This window comes from Channa argus, chromosome 2, assembly GCF_033026475.1.
Source record: "Channa argus isolate prfri chromosome 2, Channa argus male v1.0, whole genome shotgun sequence".
Classification (NCBI taxonomy): Eukaryota; Metazoa; Chordata; class Actinopteri; order Anabantiformes; family Channidae; genus Channa; species Channa argus.
The window spans coordinates 821,150-842,329 of record NC_090198.1 but is presented as its reverse complement, the minus strand read 5'-3'; the positions used below and the strand labels follow the sequence as shown (position 1 = coordinate 842,329).

General features: G+C 39.5%; 1 protein-coding gene across 5 annotated transcripts in view; it reads left to right on the top strand.

Moving 5' to 3' along the window:
- The window catches only part of cemip (cell migration inducing hyaluronidase 1), a 168,730-nt gene that overhangs the window by 109,233 nt on the left and 38,317 nt on the right, over positions 1 to 21,180 (top strand). For all 5 annotated transcript variants that reach the window (XM_067493648.1, XM_067493610.1, XM_067493620.1 and 2 more), the window contains 3 exons: positions 3,501 to 3,670; positions 6,179 to 6,388; positions 7,401 to 7,606. In XM_067493648.1, the coding sequence (XP_067349749.1) occupies positions 3,501 to 3,670; positions 6,179 to 6,388; positions 7,401 to 7,606 (586 nt within the window). The remainder of the gene's footprint in view (positions 1 to 3,500; positions 3,671 to 6,178; positions 6,389 to 7,400; positions 7,607 to 21,180) is intronic.

Genomic DNA, 21,180 nt, shown 5'->3' with positions numbered 1-21,180 from the left:
CCCTGCTGTAAGAGCTACAATCATCTTCGACCACAAACCACAATTGGTTAGGTTTCAATGTCCAAACATTCACTGTGTTTTCCAAGTAAGAAACAACTACCACCTTTCACTTCAAAGTCTTCTGCACTAGTACAGTTTTCAGTGTTTTGTCAAATGACACTTTAAAACGTGGCTATGAAAAAATGGGAATCAAACCAGCAGCCCTGGGGTTCATGGACAACAGTACATCCATCCATTATCTTTAACTGCTTATCCTGTTCAGGGTTGCGGGGGGCCGAAGGCTGCAGCATTAAGCACTCCATCACCATGATGCCCTGCAACCAGTACACTCAAATTGAATTATCCCAGTGGGAAGCACAAGAGGAAAGGAAAAAAAATGAATTAGGCAAAGATTGAGCACTGACACTTCCTCAGTAGCAGAAGAGAGCTACTCAACATTAGAGAGAAGAGAAGTGTAACTGGAGGCTGGAGATGAGGCTGCGGCTCAAAGGCAGCAAAACACACAGTTAACTCACCAGCTCAGGACCTTTTTTTCTGCAGCCAGATGTTTCCTAGAATAAGAAAAAACTGAGGGGAGTCGTAACATAACATGAAATACCAGAGACTTGTGGTAATAGAAACAGTCAATTGTACAGGTTCGGTTTTTAGTGTAATGCAGTGGAGTAGATGGTTATCCAGGCCCAAACCAAAAGGAGTTGATGAAGGGGAACAGGCTTAAGGCCTAGCTGTTGTTTCAAGCCTGAGTCAATAAACACACCCTGATGGGGGAGCTGCTATGCCGCTGGCCTGCACTCACTGGGAGCAACTGAAATGAACAAGTTTGTGTTCAGTGTCTTGCTCAAGGACACCTGACCTGAGGATCCTGGAATGGAACCAGCAACCCTTTGATCAGTGGATGACTCTACCTCCAGAGCTGATCTCTCCCCTGGGCCACAGGTTGTGTGAGGTGGGCAGTATGGCTCAGCAGGGCTCCCCCATACCATTGTGAGAAGGGGGGAGCAGAGGGATCAATCCAAAACCGGGAGAAAGTGGAACATGACAGAAATAAAGGTGGCAACATGTTGGTCTAGTTAATAGTTGTCAGGAACGCAGAGGCAAATTACAGGTGTTATCTATAATACTGATGTCTAATGCCAGTCAGTGCCCAGTTATAAAGCATGTCTTCCTGGATGCTGAAATGGAAGAGAGGTTCGACATTATTAGTTATGCCAGTGCTTAACCTGCTAATCACCAATTAGATTACATTTACAATTACATATCAGTAATACTTTCAGAAACAAGACTTTTGACTTTTCATTTGTACTAATGTGATTCTTAAAATGTCCCACTTTGCTGACACCTAATGCAGAACGGGATGAATCTACTATTTGGAGTATGTACTATTAATAGGGTGTAGTAAACTGGAGTATATACATGTATTTTAAGCATGGGCTGTTGTTGTTTTGTCTGAGATGGAAAGAAAGTATTGGTTTGTACTTTCTGAGTCGTGGCTGTGCTGGTGGAGGGAGTGGGAGGAGAAAAAGAGATTAAGCAAGTGGGTGTGTGATCTTCTGTCTCTCAGATTACACACTTGAGAATGTCTTTGTTTTCATTTCTTTTTCTGGCATCACTTTGTTTTTCCTAATCGGCACATTTGGGTTGTTCAGGATGTGAGTGTGTAGGGGCGGCAGACACGTGGAACAGAGCTGTTAGCATATCTTCAATGTTCTTCCACTTACTGTGTCTGTGTCCTGACCTTTTCTTCTCATCTGGGGCTTTTACGGGCTTCTCTTTATTCTCCTCAGTCATCATTTACTGAGGTGTAAATGTGCCTTTCAAGGACCTACACTATTCAAAGTGCATAATGCTGGAGCTTTCAGGATTCCAAGAACCAGTGTGAGTGAATCCGAGGGTGGAGGTGGCAGCATTACGCACCATTACGCACCCTAAAGACACTTAAATCTCACGTTCCAACATTCTAGCCCAAATCACCACTCCTCCATCTCCTCACTGACATCAGAGTGTTGTTGGAACAGGGTGGCCATTCACTACCCATCCAGAACTCACAATTACCCACAATTCATCGGTAAATATTGTCTGTGTGATCTTTGTGTAGTAGTGGCAATGTGGTTCTTGGGAGTCCAGAGACACCAGTATCTTAAATGGCTAAACACTTGCTTTTTATTGTTAAAAATATAAAATAATGTCTGACTGAATTCATTAGGTGTCTCTCGATATCAACTGAAAAACTAAAAATCAAATGTTTTTTTTATTAAACTAATGTTATTTTCATATTATTACAGTATGAAACACATTGTAAAGCACTATGTAGGTCCATATGGGGCTGATGATGCAGGATGGCATCACTAAAACAATAAATTAGGTGTGTGGAATGGTTAAAGCTCCCTGTTTGAAACAAATCAGTGATCATTACTGAACCAGAACTTCTATAAATGACTGCAAAGGATTTTTGGTCGTGAAAAAATGTACCAAACTACAGATATGAAAGTGTTTTGAACCTGTGTGGGACAACATTACCATTTTTGTAAATTCCTCCTACATGTTCATTGTGCATTCTGCACTGAGGGGGGGTCTTTCTCTCTCTCTCTCACTCACTAACACACACACACACACACACACACACTTACATGAAAGAGATATTTTAAAACACCAAAGCAGTCAAAGTCAAATAGTAGTGTGTGTGTGTTTGTATGGCCACACGTGCACCACTGTCTGTTTACCATAATTATAAGGGCTGCTTGCACATTCTCCTTTAAATAGAAAGAGTGGTACTAAAAACTCTGACTCAGCTTCCCCATTTTGTCCTCTGTCACATCTATCTGAAACATCTGCTCAACCGCACACACACACACACACAGACTTAATGTGCACGCAACAAACAAACAAACAAAAACAAAAAACGTACTTCTCTCAGGATCTGATGGGAATGCAAATCTCTTAAAACTTTGCTCAGCTCTGTAGAATGAAGTCTTCCATCCCTCAGCAGTCCCCTAAGGCCCGGTTCTTGCCCCGCTCTTTTTCAGTGTCTATTTACTCCAATTTGGAAGCATCATGAGAAAATGCAGACTTAATTTTCACTGATATGCTGACGACATCCCGGTCAGTGTCTCCACCAAATCTCTACAATCTTTTAGTGTTTTTCTAGAAGAGAGAAAAAACAAGACAGAGTAATATGGTGTATTCCAGCTTCTGATTGGCGGAGCACACACACAGCAGAGATAGTTGGAAAACAAGTAGGGCAGGGGGTCCTTGAAGACCAGATTTGAGAAGCCCTGCACTAATGCGCATTCCTATGACCTCTGTCTTTTCCAAAGCTGCGCTGGCTTCTCATTTCTCCTTGATTGGACTTCAAAATCCTGCTGCTAGCTTATGAAGCCCTCCACAACCTAATGGCACTTACTTGTGATGTTTGGGATGGCTATGGAAGGCATTATGAGATTCAGTGTTCTCTCAACTATAGAAGGACATGACTCTGTATATGTGTGTGTGTGTGTGTACAGGCAAGGCCCAGTTCATCCACATTGGTGAGGAAATGGACGGGGTGGACATGAGAGCAGAGGTCGGCCTGCTGAGTCGTAACATCCTGCTCCGTGGTGAGATGGAGCCTGGTTGCTATGGCACCGAGGCTTGCAAATTCTTTGACTTTGACACTTTCGGCGGACACATCAAGGTACACTCTTGTTTCAACGTTGTTATTAACAAAGCAGACAGTTTCTACCAGTGATCAGGAACAGTGGTCAATTAAGCCTTTTCTAAAAGATGTGTGTTTTGTGACAGTTTCTCCAAATTGAGCTAATTACTGTTATAATTGACCTTGGAAATTAAGTAAACAATCTACTCTCGAGGTTCACATACTAGGCTTTAAAGTTGGTCAATCAGTATAGTAAGTCCTCAGTTATCAACATCATGGAATGTTTTAATAACCAAAGACCAAAAGCTGTATATTGGTTTTCTAATCAGATCATTTTTATCCGATTGTTGTTTTTGTATATTGAGGCCATTTCAGATGCGGTGTTTATTAGGACCCACTGCCCATTTTTGATTTCACTGACATTGCGCCATGTGGTAAAGCCGAAATCTATATTTGACGTTGTCTTATCATCCCCTTCAGGAATTTGTCATGTTGTGATTGCAACAATCAAGTCAACCAATCCTCTGTGAATTCTATGTGACCATGTAACTTAAAACATAAAAACATCCCAATAAGCGTCAACATTTTTCAGAGAAGCTGTCAAGCATTTTAGGTCACAAAAACATTAGCAAAATCCCGATGGGACTGTCTTATAAAACTATCCAATAGATATTTGCCAGATAGAAATTTGCCAACCAACTAACACCAGATTTGTCATCACTGGTGCCACAAAACTACACTGACTGAGGATTAGGCCCTAGAAGCTTTAAAGGTTCCCTATAATGGACGTAGATGTGATCTTACTCGAATCTGACGCTCCAGCAAAAACTTCACTACAGAGATTATTGTTCGACAAACACTGAACATTTTTTGTACTTGCTTCTCCACTTAGCCAATGACGGGTCAATTGTACATACACGTTTAAGTACAGTAATCTCACTAGGACGCAAACAGCCTCATCAAACACGTTTCTCAAAGTATGGCTGAACTCAATGAACTCGCAAAGAAACCGTGTGAAACTGGTTTTCTGGCTCATACATTGGAAAATCTGCGAACATTTGTGTCTTTTACATAGGTCTCCAGTGTGTGTAGACACACAGAAAATAAAAGAAACAACAACCCAGAAACATCCCTTTTTGCTTTTTCCATCTTTGCAAAAAAGCTGATTTAAACAAGCCAGTCAGAATTCTCTCCCTTCATAAGGACACAAAGGGAGTCATTCATATAATCCCTTTTGTATAGTTCTGTCTTTGTCACCTGATGTTACCTGGTTAATGAACTAAACAAATCTTTTGAGAATTAGACAGAACGATGCTAAAACAGCTCAAATTATTAAATGCAGCAGCATGCCGACATGAAAAGTTAAGATCATTTAACATTTAGTTGGCATTTATCTCTTGGATTTATCTTTGTCTATTATAGATATTAAAATGTTTGTTGACTAAAGCTAAACTGACTAACATTTGACAAACTAATTCACGTTTTCATCCAGCAACAAGGACTAAGACTGAAACTAAATTAAAATCTGTTTCCAATGTTTACAATGATGCAGATACCAAAACAATTTTTGACACTGCAGACATGGCAGAATGCATGATTTCAATGGTATTTCAGCTGGAAAACCAGTGAGGAGCCCAACTGGGACCTATGTTTTTTTTTTTAGTCTCCCCCAGGCCCAGCTCTCATATCCTGTTATAGACTTCCATCAGAGGCTCATGTCACATATTTCTAATGCATGGCTGTGTGTACAGCACATACAGCAACACACACACACACGCAGTGGGAAGCCCCAGTGAGATCTCAGTGAAGTGAAGCCTCAGAGCACGTGCTATTACTGCTCTGTCAAAACCTTGTAGCTGCACCATTAACTGTATTACAAGCTGAGAGGAGCAGCCTGTGATACTGCTTGTGTTTTCTTTTAATTGTTTCATAAACAGCAGGGGGTCGTAGAATTTTCTCAACTGACTTTACAATGAAAATCATCAAAAGTGTTAGTTGGGAGGTTTTCTGGTGATGTGCCACAGCAGGGGGCCTCTTCTGTAGTGCCGAGCTGTTGCCATCACTCTGCTCTCTAATGGATTTTATTCGTGAATAAATACCCACCTTCCTTTCTTCCTTATTCTCCACACTTACTCCTCTGTTGTGTTAACTGCCTCCGACAATACCCTCCACCCTTTCTTATTTAATCCAGCCTCATTTCCGCTATTGTATCTTTCTAACTCCTCAATTTTGTAATCTTGCTTTTCTGTCATTGCCACGTCCCCACACCCATCATATTGTCCTTTTCTTTTCTCCTTCAATTTCACTTCTTTCTCTCCATCCTCATATTTGTCCATTTATTTCTTCTTAATAGTGCTTTTCCTCCTTCCTCCTTTCTCTTTGTTCTCCCTTCTTTTTCTGTTGTTTTCTCTTTTTCAGTGTCTGTCATTCACCATCACACCCCTTCCCTACACTTATTGTTGCAAACGTCATTTCATTGTTGCATTTAAAAAGTCAATTTTCTTTCCTCCCTGAAGTATAATGCATTGCATCTTCTGTCACTCTCAGGTGGAGCGGGGCTTCAGGGCCATACATATATCTGGAGTGGAGCTGCAGCACATGGGGCAGCAGACAATGGGCCACTATCCGGTCCACTTCCATATGAACGGAGACCTGGATGAGAGGGGAGGATATGATCCGCCCACCTATGTCAGCAATCTATCTATCCATCACTCTTTCTCTCGCTGTGTAACCATCCATGGCTCCAATGGACTTCTGGTCAGTTTATTCATTTTACTCAGATTTTACTTGATTGTTTTTATTATTATTATTAATTAAAGACATATTTTGACATAGTTTGGGGAAATATTGTTGCCTTCATGCCAATATTTGGTACCAGTGTCACATGACACAACAGCCAGCGTTGTATAAAGACTGGAGGCTCTTTTTAAAGGAAAAACAAAAGAGTTAAAGCAAGATACCAAGATGCAAGTTGTGGTTTATTGACTAAGAATTGCGTGTTGTTTATTCTTGCACAGGCACTGTGACCTCATGTGACCTGCTATTTTTGTCTGGCACTTGATAGGTGGTACAGATCCTTGACTTGCAGATTAGTCTATAACAGAACATCACACAGGGGGATTAGGGTTAGGGTGGGTTTTAATTTCCAAACACCCTATTTCAAGGTTTACCTGCTGTCGCCCAGAGAACCCTGAAACACTCTAGAGTCTGGTCCTACAATTTATTCCTATACTATCATTACCAAAGGAATGGCTACTAAATGCTGAATACATTTTTCTTAGTGTCAGGAAAAACTCGGAAATTATACATTGCATTATCAGGGTTTGAGCCATTAGGAGGCATGAAAACTAAAAAGTCACAAAGAACCTTATCAGTTATTCCATTAGTGTATGTAGGAAGTCAGCAGGAAGTCAGCCAGCTCAGCAAAGTAAAGACTTTAATGTTCATGCTCAATGGGCCCAAAAATGTGAAAGCACAAAAAATGTTCTTTTGAAATGCTCTAGGTTAGCAACCTTCTTTCGAATGACTGGTGTCCAATTTTAGCAAACAGCATCAAGCTCTCACAACACACTGGTAATAGAGAACATGCCAAGAGGCTTCAAGAAAGATGGCTCCTGCTGTTTGACACAAAGCCACAGTCAACAGTCAAGAGTCTGATTGCACTCTTTGTTGCCAGTTATTTCTCCAGAATGATTTGTAACATAAGCCATGCAGTAGAGTGACAAACTGTGTGCTGTCAGTAAAATTCTACATGCCTGTACCCTCCCAGGTAAAGGATGTGGTGGGCTACGACACTCTGGGTCACTGTTTCTTCACAGAGGATGGACCAGAAGAGAGGAACACCTTTGACCACTGTCTGGGGCTGATGGTGCGAGCAGGAACCCTGCTGCCCTCAGATAGAGACAGCAAAATGTGTCGTGATATCACTGAAGGAGCTTACCCAGGATATGTGGCCAACCCACGCCAGGACTGCAGGTAAGATACATGCTTAAACTGTATGTTCTCTTCAGTCTGACTGTAAATACATCCGCTGTGTGGAGCACTCAAAGTGAACAGATATGCTAAATAAATGAAAAAATACAAAGAGAAGCCACGAGATTAAAAGCACCTGGTGTTGCCCATGCTGAGCCTGTTCCACCACAAAATGTATTAACATCAGCAGGTGTGTGTCAAGCTGAGCTTCGATAATGATGCATAACAGGTCTACAATATTTCTATTTGATGGAACAGTGTAGCACTCTGATGTGAATTTATTCTTTTCTGGAAATGCATTTTACACTGTATATAATATGGATAATACGGGTCAATAATACACTTTCCAATTTAATAATAGATTCATATGTTAACAAACAAGGTTTTTAAAATCAGCTCGAATAATTATAATTTGATGTGGTTACCTTATGTCCTGCTGAGCACTGGATCTTTATAATATTACACTGTGGACCAATAAAGTCTACTGATTAAAATGTATTTTGTTTTATGAAACAGATTCTGAAAAATATATAGTTATGTATCATAGTAAATGTATCATGTTTGCTAGTAATTAAAGAATAATAATAAAATGCAACTTGATATTGCTTCACCGTTTATTAGTGATGGGCGATACCAGAGATTTCAGATCCGATAACAAGTAATACCTTGGCTAGTATCACGATATCGATCCGATCCGATATCCAGAGTGTTATGTTAATTCTGTCATCTGATCACGATGAAACACAATCACGTGAGCCCTTACAGGGAATAATTAAAAACATTAAAACGACAGCAAAATCATTGTTCAACCTTTTGGCATTTTTAACATTTTCATTATTTCGAATAAAACGTATTAACATGCAACAGCATGACTTATCTCCATGACAACAGCATGACACTTTCTTTATCAGGTGAACAGTTCACTTGATATCCATGACTCGCAAACATCTACATGTATGTCTTATATACCCATCTGTATTTCCTTCCCTTTGTTTAAAACCAAGTATGGATTAGACACACTTTGCCTATTTCTACAATTCTCTTGAAACAGAGCGTTCGTAGCGAAATAGTCCGTGAATAACGTGTCGAAGAAGTTTAGTTGACGATTGTGGATCATGGGGCGGATCGGCGGAAGGAAAAGTAGTTCCTATGCGGTGCATCACAAATGATATACAAACATTCGGATATGACTGCAGAGAAAATATGAATAAATAAACAGAAAATATCGATATTTTAACTTGAGAATCGATATTTAAAAATTGGCCGTCAAAATCAAAATATCGATTTTTTGGTTTGGATCCGCCCATCACTACCGTTTATTTATATCAAAGTAGCATTTGTAAAAGTTTCTTGTTTCTCCAAAGGGATTACTTTTTCTAAGATGTTATTTTATATATTTCTTTTGATGTACATGGTGTTTCAGGTTGGCATAAAGTGTGCTCTATAAATTCTGCCTACAATCTTTACATATCAAATGTAGTAAGCCTAAGTAACAGGAATTGAAAAAAACTGTAGTTATGTATTTCACCTCAAAATTACAATTAGTTAAAGCAAAGTAACTACAATACTGATGTAAATGATTTTAGTTACTTCCCACCACCACTTTTCATAATTTTCTATGTACATTAGATGAACTACATAAGCCTTCATGCTAAAACTGAAATATTTGATGTGTTTGGGTTGGTACCTCCCGACCTTTGCTGTGTGCGTATTCCAAGTTGTTTAAAGTCTACTCAAAGCAGGTTACTGTAGTACTGCAGCAGGTAATAAAAAAATACAACTTCACTCTGGGCTTTAGCAAACACGTTTTATAGATAGTCCATAGACCACAGAAACACTGATCTTTTGAACTAATCCAAAGCTAGTTTTATCACTCTACTCTTTTTTCAACACATCACTATTACAGCAAAGTCATTTTCCCTTTTACATAATCACTTGCTAAAAGTTAAAATGATACACATGCATTTATTTGTTCCATCTAAAGTCATAAAATGAAGATAGATGCCAGTCTGTATCTGAACAGTTTGATAAGTGAGCAGAGAAGTTCTTTTTACAGCAGAAAACATTTTAGTATGATCATTCTTCCTCGGGCTGGCAAATGGAGAAACAATGACATGAACAAATATTTCACACATTTTTAAAAAGGTGAGGAAAATTAAAATGTTGTAGGAAAGAGAAGTTGCATTACTAAAGAGACAGAGGCTGAACACAAGCAGCTAGTGATCATAACCAAGAGACAGGGTGTCTGTGGATCCATAAAGGCTTCAATTTAAGTTTCAGATTCTAAGACCATAAAAAAGTCTTAAATTTACCAAGGAAAAAAATGGGCGACCTTATCTCATAGTTAAAACTTAGTATCTCACAAATATGAAATTATGAAATATAGATCTTGGGACTTGGAACTTCAGTGTTTTGCCTAAGAATACTTTAACATATGGACATTAGCAGGAGGTGGAAATAAAACCCCTGACCCAGCGGTTGCTGCGGTTGCTGTACCTTTCTGAGCGACTACGTCTCATATACTGTACTATTTTGAAGATTTCATTATTGTTATACATTTCTGTTGTTCTGGGATTTTAAACAAATTGCAAACTTTTAATTTTATATGTTAAGAAGGACAGATGTAAGACAGGTGGTGTCTTATCAAAACTAGCCTGGTTATTTATTGTAAAAAATATCCATATTTATATCAATATTCATATTAATATCTTGATAAATTTAAGATCTCTCTCTCTCTCTGCTACTTTGCAATTCTTTAAAAGTTTTGAATAAGACTTCAAAAAGTGTTTCCCCTGCTAAGTGGCGACAGGACGGCAGAGCGGTCGTCCACCAATCCCATAGTTGTTGGTTCAATCCCTGGTTCCTCCAGTCACATGTTGAAGTGTCCTCGAGCAAGACACTGAACCCCAACGTGCTCCCAGTGAGTGTTGGCCAGCTGCATAGCAGCTGCGAGTGTGAGTGTGAATGGGTGAAAAAGAAGCAGTGTGAAGTGCTTTGAGTGCCAATAGGTAGAAAAGTGCTATATAAGTGCAGATTATTTACCTAAAGCTCTTGTTTCTTGCCTACACACACACACATTTAATTTACTGATTTATTGCAATCTGGTTCTGTAAGGTTACATTGTGATGCTGTAGGAGCTTTGTTCCCCTCTAAATTATCATCTCAAGACACACACGAACACACACTCCTGTAATCAGCAGCTCTTTCTAGTGAAACCCATATCTGATGTCTTTCACAGATAAACATTAACAATCAGATCAGACCTCAGAGAAAACTGTGTTGCAAGTTCAGATCTTGGCTTACACTGTAATTATCAGATTCAGACTGTCTTTGGCCTCAGAGGTAATCCGGGGGGTCTTTACACACGACCAGTCTATTCTTTGTAAATTATGCAGTGGTATTTAGTAAGCTGTTCTGATTGGAATCTTCCCACAGCTATTTCATTCACCGTGCACTGACTGTTACACAGCTTTTATTTCACAGCTAGAGCATTTACATTCTGTTATTAATGTTCCTTATTAATTCCTTGAATATTTTCCTTTTATTATTTTTTTAATCTCTGTGGCCATTTACCATTGGAAGACCACATGGTGTAGCACTGTAGGAAACAATCTAGCACAGATTGAGGCCAGTCATGCCAGCTGGCCCCCTGCACGCACATGAGTGTGTCTCCCAAAACTATTTCCTAACTTTTCAGTTTGCCACAGGTGGACTTATTAATCGTGCTGTACGTTCATCAAGAAAAATGAAAACGAACAAACTGGATGCACCTGAGCACCACTTTAACCTGCTGATAGTCCTGCTGTGGAATGGACCTCTGACCGACGGGGCTTAATTCCCCAACTGTTTTACAGAACGTTCCAACTTTTTCTGGAAATGGCATTTGTATTTAGAGAATTGCTTGTAAATACTTACACAACCACAGAAGGACATGCATTGCTGTACAAGCTGTTTTTTCAATAGTTGTGCAGACAGTCACTGACATGCTGCATCTCAGCTAAATATGTAACCTCAACCCTAACCAAGCCCCCTGAAACCAAAATGTGTCAGAACATGAGGACCAGACACAATGTCCTCACTATTCAAAGATCCCCTCACTCGCCATGATCAGAGCTCAGACTGGTACTCTCAGTGAGCCATAAACACACTCATAGAAATTTATGAGTAGAGGTAGTGTGTTTCCCCCTTCTCATTGTTAGGGAGGCATTATATTTAAATCGCAAAGATGCAGCTCAGAATATAAAACGCTTTAATCCAAATCACATGACTTTTTATCTCTCCACACTGCCATTGCCTTCAGCTGCTGAGCATAAAAGCCAAGGTTAGGGCTGCAATAATAGTTTTGGCTTTCACAGACTTGGAGCCACACACCTGCTCTCCAACTTGAGGGTATTGGAAGGAATTAGCTGTTTCTTACAGTATCTGGTTACTTCTTTTGCTCATCTTCTTTAATTTTTTTTTCTTTTCTTCTTTCTCTTCTCCTCTGCTATTTTATCCAGCTATAGCAGCCTGGTAATACATAATGCACTATACTTCAAATGAGGCTTTTTGTCCAATTTGTCTGGATCATTGTATTCTGTAATCATTTCGAAACCCCAGTGTATTTATTACCAGGGTTCAAAATTTCCAATTTAATCTAACACGATTGAACTAATAACGTTTCCCACTATAAGATTTATGATGATTAATTTCCAGTCAGCTTTTTACGCTCCCCTGTGGCCTCTTCTGTCTCTTCCCTCGTCATTGTTGTGTATGTGTTGAATTTAAAAGTTCAGATGAAACCAATTCATTTTAGTCAGATTTGCCAGGAACAGGAGACATGTGGGCTGCATGAGAGGGAAGAGATCTGTCATTTAAACTGAGCCAGATGAATGTGCTGTGTTGGTGGGTGCAGGTGCATTTATTTCTCTGTTTTTGTGGACACATTTAAGTTGAAACCATTGTTCTGATGACAGTTTTCCATTGTAAGGACATGTGGGCCAGTCATCACATCTCCAAAGAGCTTAAGACTTTTACATTTAAGGTGAGAGTTATTTGATTAGTTTTAGGCTAAGGGGTGAGGTTCGGCCTTTAGCTGTGTTGGGAAAGGTTAGGATAACGGGATTACTTAACATGTTATGTCAGTAAGTCCCACACTCAATGACATGTTTGTGTTCATTCTTGAGCATGGATTTGCAAACGATCCATCCAAGCCATCTCTGTCAGAGGAAACAATGAGACGTGGTGGGTTCCTTTAGTTAAGAGGTTTCCGATGATACTAACAAAACTATTGTTTTACAAGGCACGTCAAGACCTGTTCAAGCACATCAAACTTACCTGAATTATCCAACATTTGCTTTTCCCACAACCCGTCTGACACATGTTAAGTGGTGGACAGCAAAGACGTACAAGCATTTCATTACTGTACTTAAGTACATTTTCATGTATTCATGTATCTGCACTTTACTTAAGTAGATTGAATTGTGGCTACTTTGACTTGTAAGCTGCTATATGTACAGCAGATATCTATACTTTTTACTCCACTACATTTATAATCAAAGCTGTTTTACACATTACAATCACATTACCATTTTTTATGAGACAGGAATCTCGTCACTAAACCAGGCTCAGACATAGGGTCAGTCCTTCCAGGGCCTTATTCAAAAGACTTATTTGACATATTAGCACTGCGTAGTTTACAACTAAAACTGGAAAATCAGATCATAAACCTAAAACATCTTTGACCCATTATTTACGCCTATTACCCTTAATTGATACCAGTGAATAGTCAGTGGAAACATTTTTTGGTTTGGTTGTTAATTAGTACTTTTACTTTAACTAGAGTACATTTTTGTTTGTGTATTTGTACTTTTACTTAAGTTCTGTAACTGTTAACGCACGTAAACACATGCTCATACTTTCCCCCACCTCTTGGTCTTTCCTTCTTGTGGCAACCACATATTCGGCCCAAGTTATACCCATCCATCCATTTATTATCTGTAATCGCTTATCTGTGTAGGGTCACAGGGGGGTGCTGAAGCCTATCCCAGCTGTCATAAGGCAAGAGGTCAGGTTCACCCTGGACAGGTCACCAGTCAATCTTGGTTCCAACACAGAGAGACATACAGAGACAAACAACCATTCACACTTGCATCCACACCTATGGGGAATTTAGATTCACCAATTATCCTAACATGCATGTCTTTGGACTGTGGAAGGAAACTGGAGTAACCAGAGGAAACCCACAAAAACATAGGGAGACCATACAAACTAGTCACAGAAAGGTAATGGTCAGCCAGGGATTTGATTTCACACCTTTCTCCAAATTATATCAATTTATAAATTAAACTAGATTTATCATGCTCCTGCCTGAAGTTTTACAATGTTGATTGCATTTTGTGACTGACAATTTTACCAGATGGAATATTGAGAACCTGCATCAGTTTTGTAGAGATGTTAGCAAAAAACACAAATCCCACTGATTTAGATGATTACCAGATTTTCTGCTGTAAATATTGAATCTCCCAATATTTCTGTCAGATCCCAATAAGATTTGAAAATGCTCCCATCCAGGCACCAGGCTTCACGCAGTTACCTGGTGAATTAGCACAATATGCTTCACAGCTGATTTATCATAATGAGCAATGGTTTCATTATATATTTACTGTATTTGTAGATTTCATTAAAATATCACAACCTTTGAATAACCTGCTTTAAACCTCTGTTTATATATTCATGCTCCCCAGAAGATCAATTGTAATCGCTTCCCATAAACCATTTAGACAACATTTAAAAACCTGAAAAAGTTTATTCCATTCCATGCTGTCTGCTGATTTTCATCACTGTTGGACAGTGTCTGTGCTGCATTACTGTGTGTCAGTCAAACAAACCCATTTCTTTGCTACTTGATACAACAGATGATATATTTGTGTTGTGCTACATAAAGACAAATTCCTTATTTTTATTTGGCATTCAGTCAAATTAAAATATTCTCCCTCATTTTCACCATCAGGTTAAGCAACAACAACAGAAACAGATGACAGAACAGAGCAGAGGGGGAACAGTGGACAAAGGAGACATTGTATAACTGGCATTTCTAAGCTGCTTTTTCTCATATAGCTGCAAAAAGAACTATAATGGCTTTCTCATTATGCTTGGTGCATGTGTGAAAGGGGGCTTCTTAGGTGTGTGCATGCATACAAAAAGACACGCTGACAAATGTGTACATTTCCAAACAAAAAAAATAAGATTTAGAGATCCCACCATATAAATGTCAATCATGGAGAGAAATACAGAAATCAACACAAAGCCCAAGACCTGTTCACAGTTCTATGTGAACACAAATTCCATCTTTTTGCTGTTTGTGTCCATCCTGTGAGTGCTTGAAAGGTGGCTGGTAACAAGGTCTGGCTATAAACACTATGGCAGTATGTGGCTTCCTGTAGCCCCCTATACTTTATAGACAAAACCCCCTATTAAGCAGACTGAGCTGCTGCATTTAAGCGCCCAGGCTGGACAGTCTCTGACATTTTCCAGTCAAAATAAAATGTCAGACTGGCGTTTTTGTGTGGGCACGGTAAGGTGCGGATGAAGCATGCAGGAATTTCATACAGATACATATAGCATGGACAGATGGCTTCCTATATTGGGAAACATCGTTTCAATAGAGCACAGTAGAGGAAACCATGAGTAGAAACAATGACCTTAAAACCCTTCAATTTTATCGCTGTGACTTGAAGTGTTTTCCTCCATTGTTAAAGATCGGATTCTCCCCTTGTGTAGAACCTTCTCATCCCTCTGGCAGATAACACAAGGAGCCTGCGGGGGACTGAACCTTGATTAGGACTGTCTGAGACCTTGATTACACTGAGTTAATTCCTTTCTCATCCAAAGTGAGCTGCTGCAGGGGGTGATGAGTTGAGGAGTGTGTATCCTTGTTAAGGATGGATAATTGAGAGGAAAGATTACCAGACAAACCAAGATGGTTGTAGTAGAGTGTGTTGTGTACGAATGTGTCTAGGCCAAAATAATCCTATGAGCTTTCAGTTGATCTGCATTGTCTAAGAACTGCATAGCTACACACCAACACACCAAACTGTAATCAAAGAACTAGCCAAGTTAAAGGCTAATTGCTGCGTCACCTCACATCGCCTTTGTCTGGGCCAAAAAGTGGCACTTGAACACAAGTGCACCGAGACTATTTCTCCTGCTGGCAATTGAGTCCCGCCAGTCTTTGAGCTCTCGTTGACATCACCGGAGTACCTTCTGCTGTCTAAGGGCCGTGGCAGGAGGAAAAAGCGAGACTCCAGAGCGGGTGTCCAGGCAAGGTTGAGGAGATACCGGGCATCCAGGTTTACCCCAAGTGGGACCAGACCGGAACAGGTAGAGCGATGCCTACGGCAGGTTTAAATCAGCGCGTCGGGACATGGTGCAGTCTCATTGTACACCGTGACTATTTATCCTGCAGGCAATTGAGTCAGGACTCCTTCAGCTCATTTGAAAACCAAATGTCTAAGGTTGGCACTAAAAAGTCTTTTTATTGTGTTTTATCTACAGACCTCCTGGTCCTGCCCATGTGTTTTAGTTTTTATCCACTATTATCAAATTGGAGTCTGTGTTAATAGTTGGTGATTTTAACATCCACATTGATGAAGCTTCCTGCAACACGGCTTTAGAATTAATATCTTTGACCGAGTCCTTTAACTTCACACAGCATGTCTCTGGTCCCAAACCCACAAAGGGTGGCACACACTGGACTTAGTTTTTAGTTTGGGCCTGTGTGTGGATCAGATATCTATCAACGATATTCAAGTGAGTGATCACAGTTATATTTTCTTTAATTTATCGTTTTATATGGAGTCTCTTCAATCAATCAAGCTGCTGTTGATAAGTTTTGTTCTTTTAATGAGTCTACTGATGCTGAGTCATTAGTTCAGTCATTTAATAATCATTGTGTCTGTTTTAAATAATGTGGCACCACTTAAACATGGTTTTATTTCTGTCCTTGGCTAAATGAAAGCATCTTTAGTCTTAGGAGAAGTTGTTGTAAAGTAGAGCATTAGTGGAAAACCTCTAAACTTAAAGTACACAGATTACACTTTAAGGAGCTGATCACGTCTCTCAATGTCATGATTAAACAGGCCAGATCAGATTATTTCGCCAATCTTATATCTGTGAATAAGAAAAATCCTAAAGTCCTGTTTGATGCCATTAAAAATGTTGTCTTGCCCTCAGCTCCACAAGTATCTGTATACTCATCTACTGACTGTAACAGATTTTTACATTTATTTGTCAGTAAAGTGCAGGACATCAGGGACAGTATTTGTCCTTTCTCGCACACCTATAATAGAGGTTCTCCTCTCCACTCTTGGTCCTGTTTTTCTCCTGTCAGCCTACAGGACATTAAGGTTTAATTAAAAAAGATGAAACCTTCTTCTAGCCCTGTTGACATTGTTGCAACAACTTTACTGTTAAACGCTACTGATTCACTTGGTCCTTGTCTGGTAAATATGATAAACTTGTCTCTTTCTTCTGGGACGGTCCCCTCCTTTTTTAATCAAGCTGTAGTAAACCCAATTCTTAAAAAGCCAAACCTGGATCCTTCTGACCCTATAAACTACAGGCCCATATCTAATCTGCCTTTGATGTCCAAAATTTTAGAAAAAGTGGTAGCCCAACAACTTTCCACTTATCTGCATCATCATCAAATCTTCGACAAGTTTCAGTCAGGTTTTCGCAAAATGCACTCAACAGAGACAGCCCTTCTTGAGTGTCACAAGTGTCAAGTGACATTTTAATGACACAGTGTTGGTTTTACTGGATTTAACCTCAGAGTTTAAACAGTTGACCATAAAATTTTGCTAAATTGTCTTCAAAATGTTATTTGTTTGTCTGGGTCTGTTCTTCATATCTTACTGACAGAACCTTTTTGTGTTGGGATAACCCAGATCATGTCTGATATGCCTCTTTCATGTGGAGTACCACAGGGATCAGTTTTAGATCCCTTGCTGTTGCTATTGTATATTACACCTCTTGCTCAGTAATTCAGTGTTTTAAGCATGTGTCTTATCACTTATATGCTGATGATATTCAGTTATATTGTTCTTTCAGGGAGTCAGAGTTTCACTTGTTGTCAAGCTTGTTGGAATGTCTGTCTAGAGTGGTTGATCAGGCAGCATCTTGGTTTTTTGTTCTGTCAAGTCTCAGGAAGCTCGGTGTTGTATTTGATAAATCCATGTCCTTAGATCAACATTCAGGACAGATGGTCAAAAACTGTTTCTATCACTTACGGAATATTTCTAAAATTAGGAAAATGTTGTCCAATGTAGATTTAGAGATGATCATACACGCTTCTGTCTCATCTCCTTTGGACTATTGTAATTCACTCTTTACTTGTCTTAACAAACGTGTTATAAATCATCTTCAGATTGTTAAAAACTCAGCAGCGAGGCTTTTAACTGGAACCAGTAGAAGATCACACGTCACACGAGTTTTATATTCTCTTCACTGGTTACCAATTAAATTTAGAATTTATTTAAAAATTTTGGTGCTCACTTATAGAGCCCTTCATCGCAATGCTCCTGAGTACATTTCTGATTCGGATTCTTTTAAAAAGCAACTGAAGACCCTATTCTTCAGACAAGCTTTCAGCTGACTGGGCTCTTATGGTTGCATCTTTGTTGTAGTTGTGTTTTAATTTATGTTTGAAGTTTTATTGTCTGTAATATTTTCTCTTTTTTACATTTTGTAAAGCACTTTGTGATTTTATCTGTGAAAGGTGCTATATAAATAAATTTTACTTACCATAGTTTTTGTAATAGTAAGTGACAGATGCTCAATGATGACCAGCTATCAGAGTGGTGTGTCACAGACCCGAGACGTGGTTTTTGGATTCAATAATAAAAACAAAGGAGGTCTGACTGCACCGGTTACACCAGAGGAAACAGTGTCTGAAAAATAGAATCTGGGAAACATAGGTGTGGAGTCTGCAAAGTATCCGTTGTTGAAAGAGTAGGAGAGAGACAGGTAGACACAGTGAAATATAAACTTCCTTTACCAGCTCAGCACCACAAGACAAAATGCAACAATGTTATTTTTTCACACAACTCCAGCTTTTTCTCTCCAATATAATTTCTCAGTTCTTTGATTATGTTCACAGCAGTTTTGCTCTGACTAAAGGAGCCAGTAACAGGTTGTTTACTGCTGTGTGTAGGCTGGTTATTATTTCTCTCTCTAAATCCTGTTAGACTGTCATTTCTTCACACATGACTATCCTATTGGGATGATAGTACTTGCATTTCAACAAAATTTTTCTTCCACATCAACCACTTCATATCAAACAAATTCAACTGGGTTCATTTACATATGTTGTCTTGGTAAATATGCTGCTACTTTTGTTGACCTCAGCTCACCTTTCTTCCAGCATCTTGAATATTCCAGTGTTTAAACTGAACAGAATTCTCATTGCGTAAGAACTCAAACATGAAAATGTTGTGAATGTTCAGATTCAGTGATGAATTAAAAGCTTAATATCAGCAACACAACTGTCTGGAAAAGTAATAGTATGTTCTCTGGGTAGTCAAAGTGACTGAGACGCTGTCAATTTTTACCCCCCTCAGATAACCACACTTTAATCCAACAATTTGTAAAGGTACTGATTGTAAAGTTGCTAGTGTAGCTTTACCCTCAATGTTTTAGTTGATATAAATTTCTAAGTAAGAAAAGACGGGGAGAGTCAGAAAATGCTTGTTTAGTAAATATCAAAGGAAATAATGTACTTTGTACATTTATTACAAGTACAACCACAATCGATGAGTCCTTAAAGAGCTGCTGTTGTTTCCCATAGGCCTGTAAATAAAAAAACCATACACCATAAGACAAATGACCTTTTCCTTCATTTCGAGGTGCATTAACTGGCCTGTTTCTCTCAGGAAGGCGATTTATAGGACCCACTAAGGAACAATACAGGTAGGAAGGCAGTAGCAGTTTTATAAATGATAAGTGTAACAGATGAGGTGCACGGGGAGGTGGTCAGAGTTGGAGTGTGCGGTTCAGGTGCCAGGGAAAAGGTAGGGCGATCTAGGAAGAGATAAGAGATAGGGTAAGTGGCATTAAAGGCACAGAATATTTCTAAGGCTAATTGAATACTTATTACTCTAGGTGGGGCGTAGCAGGGCTGCAACAGAGCCAGAATGAGCGGGATGAGCGGGATGAATGTCAGTAGGAAACCAGGAAGGAGAACTAAAAATGGCTGGAAACACCAGGGAAAAAACACAACAGCAACCAACAAAGTAAAAACTAGAAATGGCAGAGTGCAACCAAAACTGGAAGTAATAATTCAAAATAGTAAAGTAGTAAACTAACAAAAAGCAGCGACCAAAATGGTCCGAAGCAGAAAACACAAACTCTTTACATCTTTAATCTTGCGCAAAATCCTCTTCCAACAGATAAATGCATTAGGTTTACAGTAAATGCTCTGCATTTATATAGAGCTTTTCTACCTATTGGCACTCAGAGCACTTTATACTGCTTCTTATTCACCCATTCACACACACTCATACACCTGCTATGCAGCTGGCCAACACTCACCGGGAGCAACTAAGTTGGGGTTCAGTGTCTTGCTCAAGGACACTTTGACATGTGACCGGAGGAGCCGGAGATTGAACCACCAACTGCAAGATTGATGGACAACTGCTCTACCTTCCTGCACCACAGTCGCCCAGAGTCAATGCACAATATTACAACCAAAGTCACTTTACTGCCAGGAAAAGTAGGCTTCCTCAGGAACCAGCTGCCAGGCATACAAAGTACTGTCCAAGGAAAACACAGAAAACTCAGAAGGCAACACAAAATCAGTAAAAACAGAAAACCTGAGAAACAATACAAATCAGAGGGAAAAAAAAAAAAGAGACGCTTGTTACTCTGGAGAAACAGGACGACAATCTAGTAGAGGGAAGCAGGTGAATTGGGACATATATAGGGGAGGCAACAGGTGAACTGAGTGAAGCTGATTAAGAGAGCTGATTAAGTGAGAAAGGAGACAGGAAGAAATTGAAGTGGGGAGGAGAGACAGTGCTGATCACCAGGGCAACACGGATGGGCTTCACAGCTGTGACAGTTTCATTTTCAGCCGCATGCCATGACCTTCATTAGGAAACAGAAGTGGCTCAATTATCACTTGTCATAACATGACGAAATGACTCTAAGACAAATAAGCCAGCAGCTCAGTTCACTGATCTAGACCTTTCAGATTTATTTTGTCAAACTATTAGAAACTAAGAATCTTGCACTCAGTAACCAAAGACAGATGACCCAAAAACACTAAAGCAGGGCATATGGCTTGAAGACATGGAGTTTTAGCAAAAAGGTAGTTATGCACACATCACACAGGAGCAAGGCTATTTAAAATCATTATGACAAAAGAGGTTTGAATCTTTGTCAAGTCAACATCACAAATGTTGACCTGACAAATGGTAAATGGTAAATAGTCGCTTATATAGTGCTTTTATACAAATTGCTGGAAAATTCAAACACACACTCACCACACCACACCAATGACGGTGGCTGCAATGCAATGTGCTCACCTGACCCACAGGGAG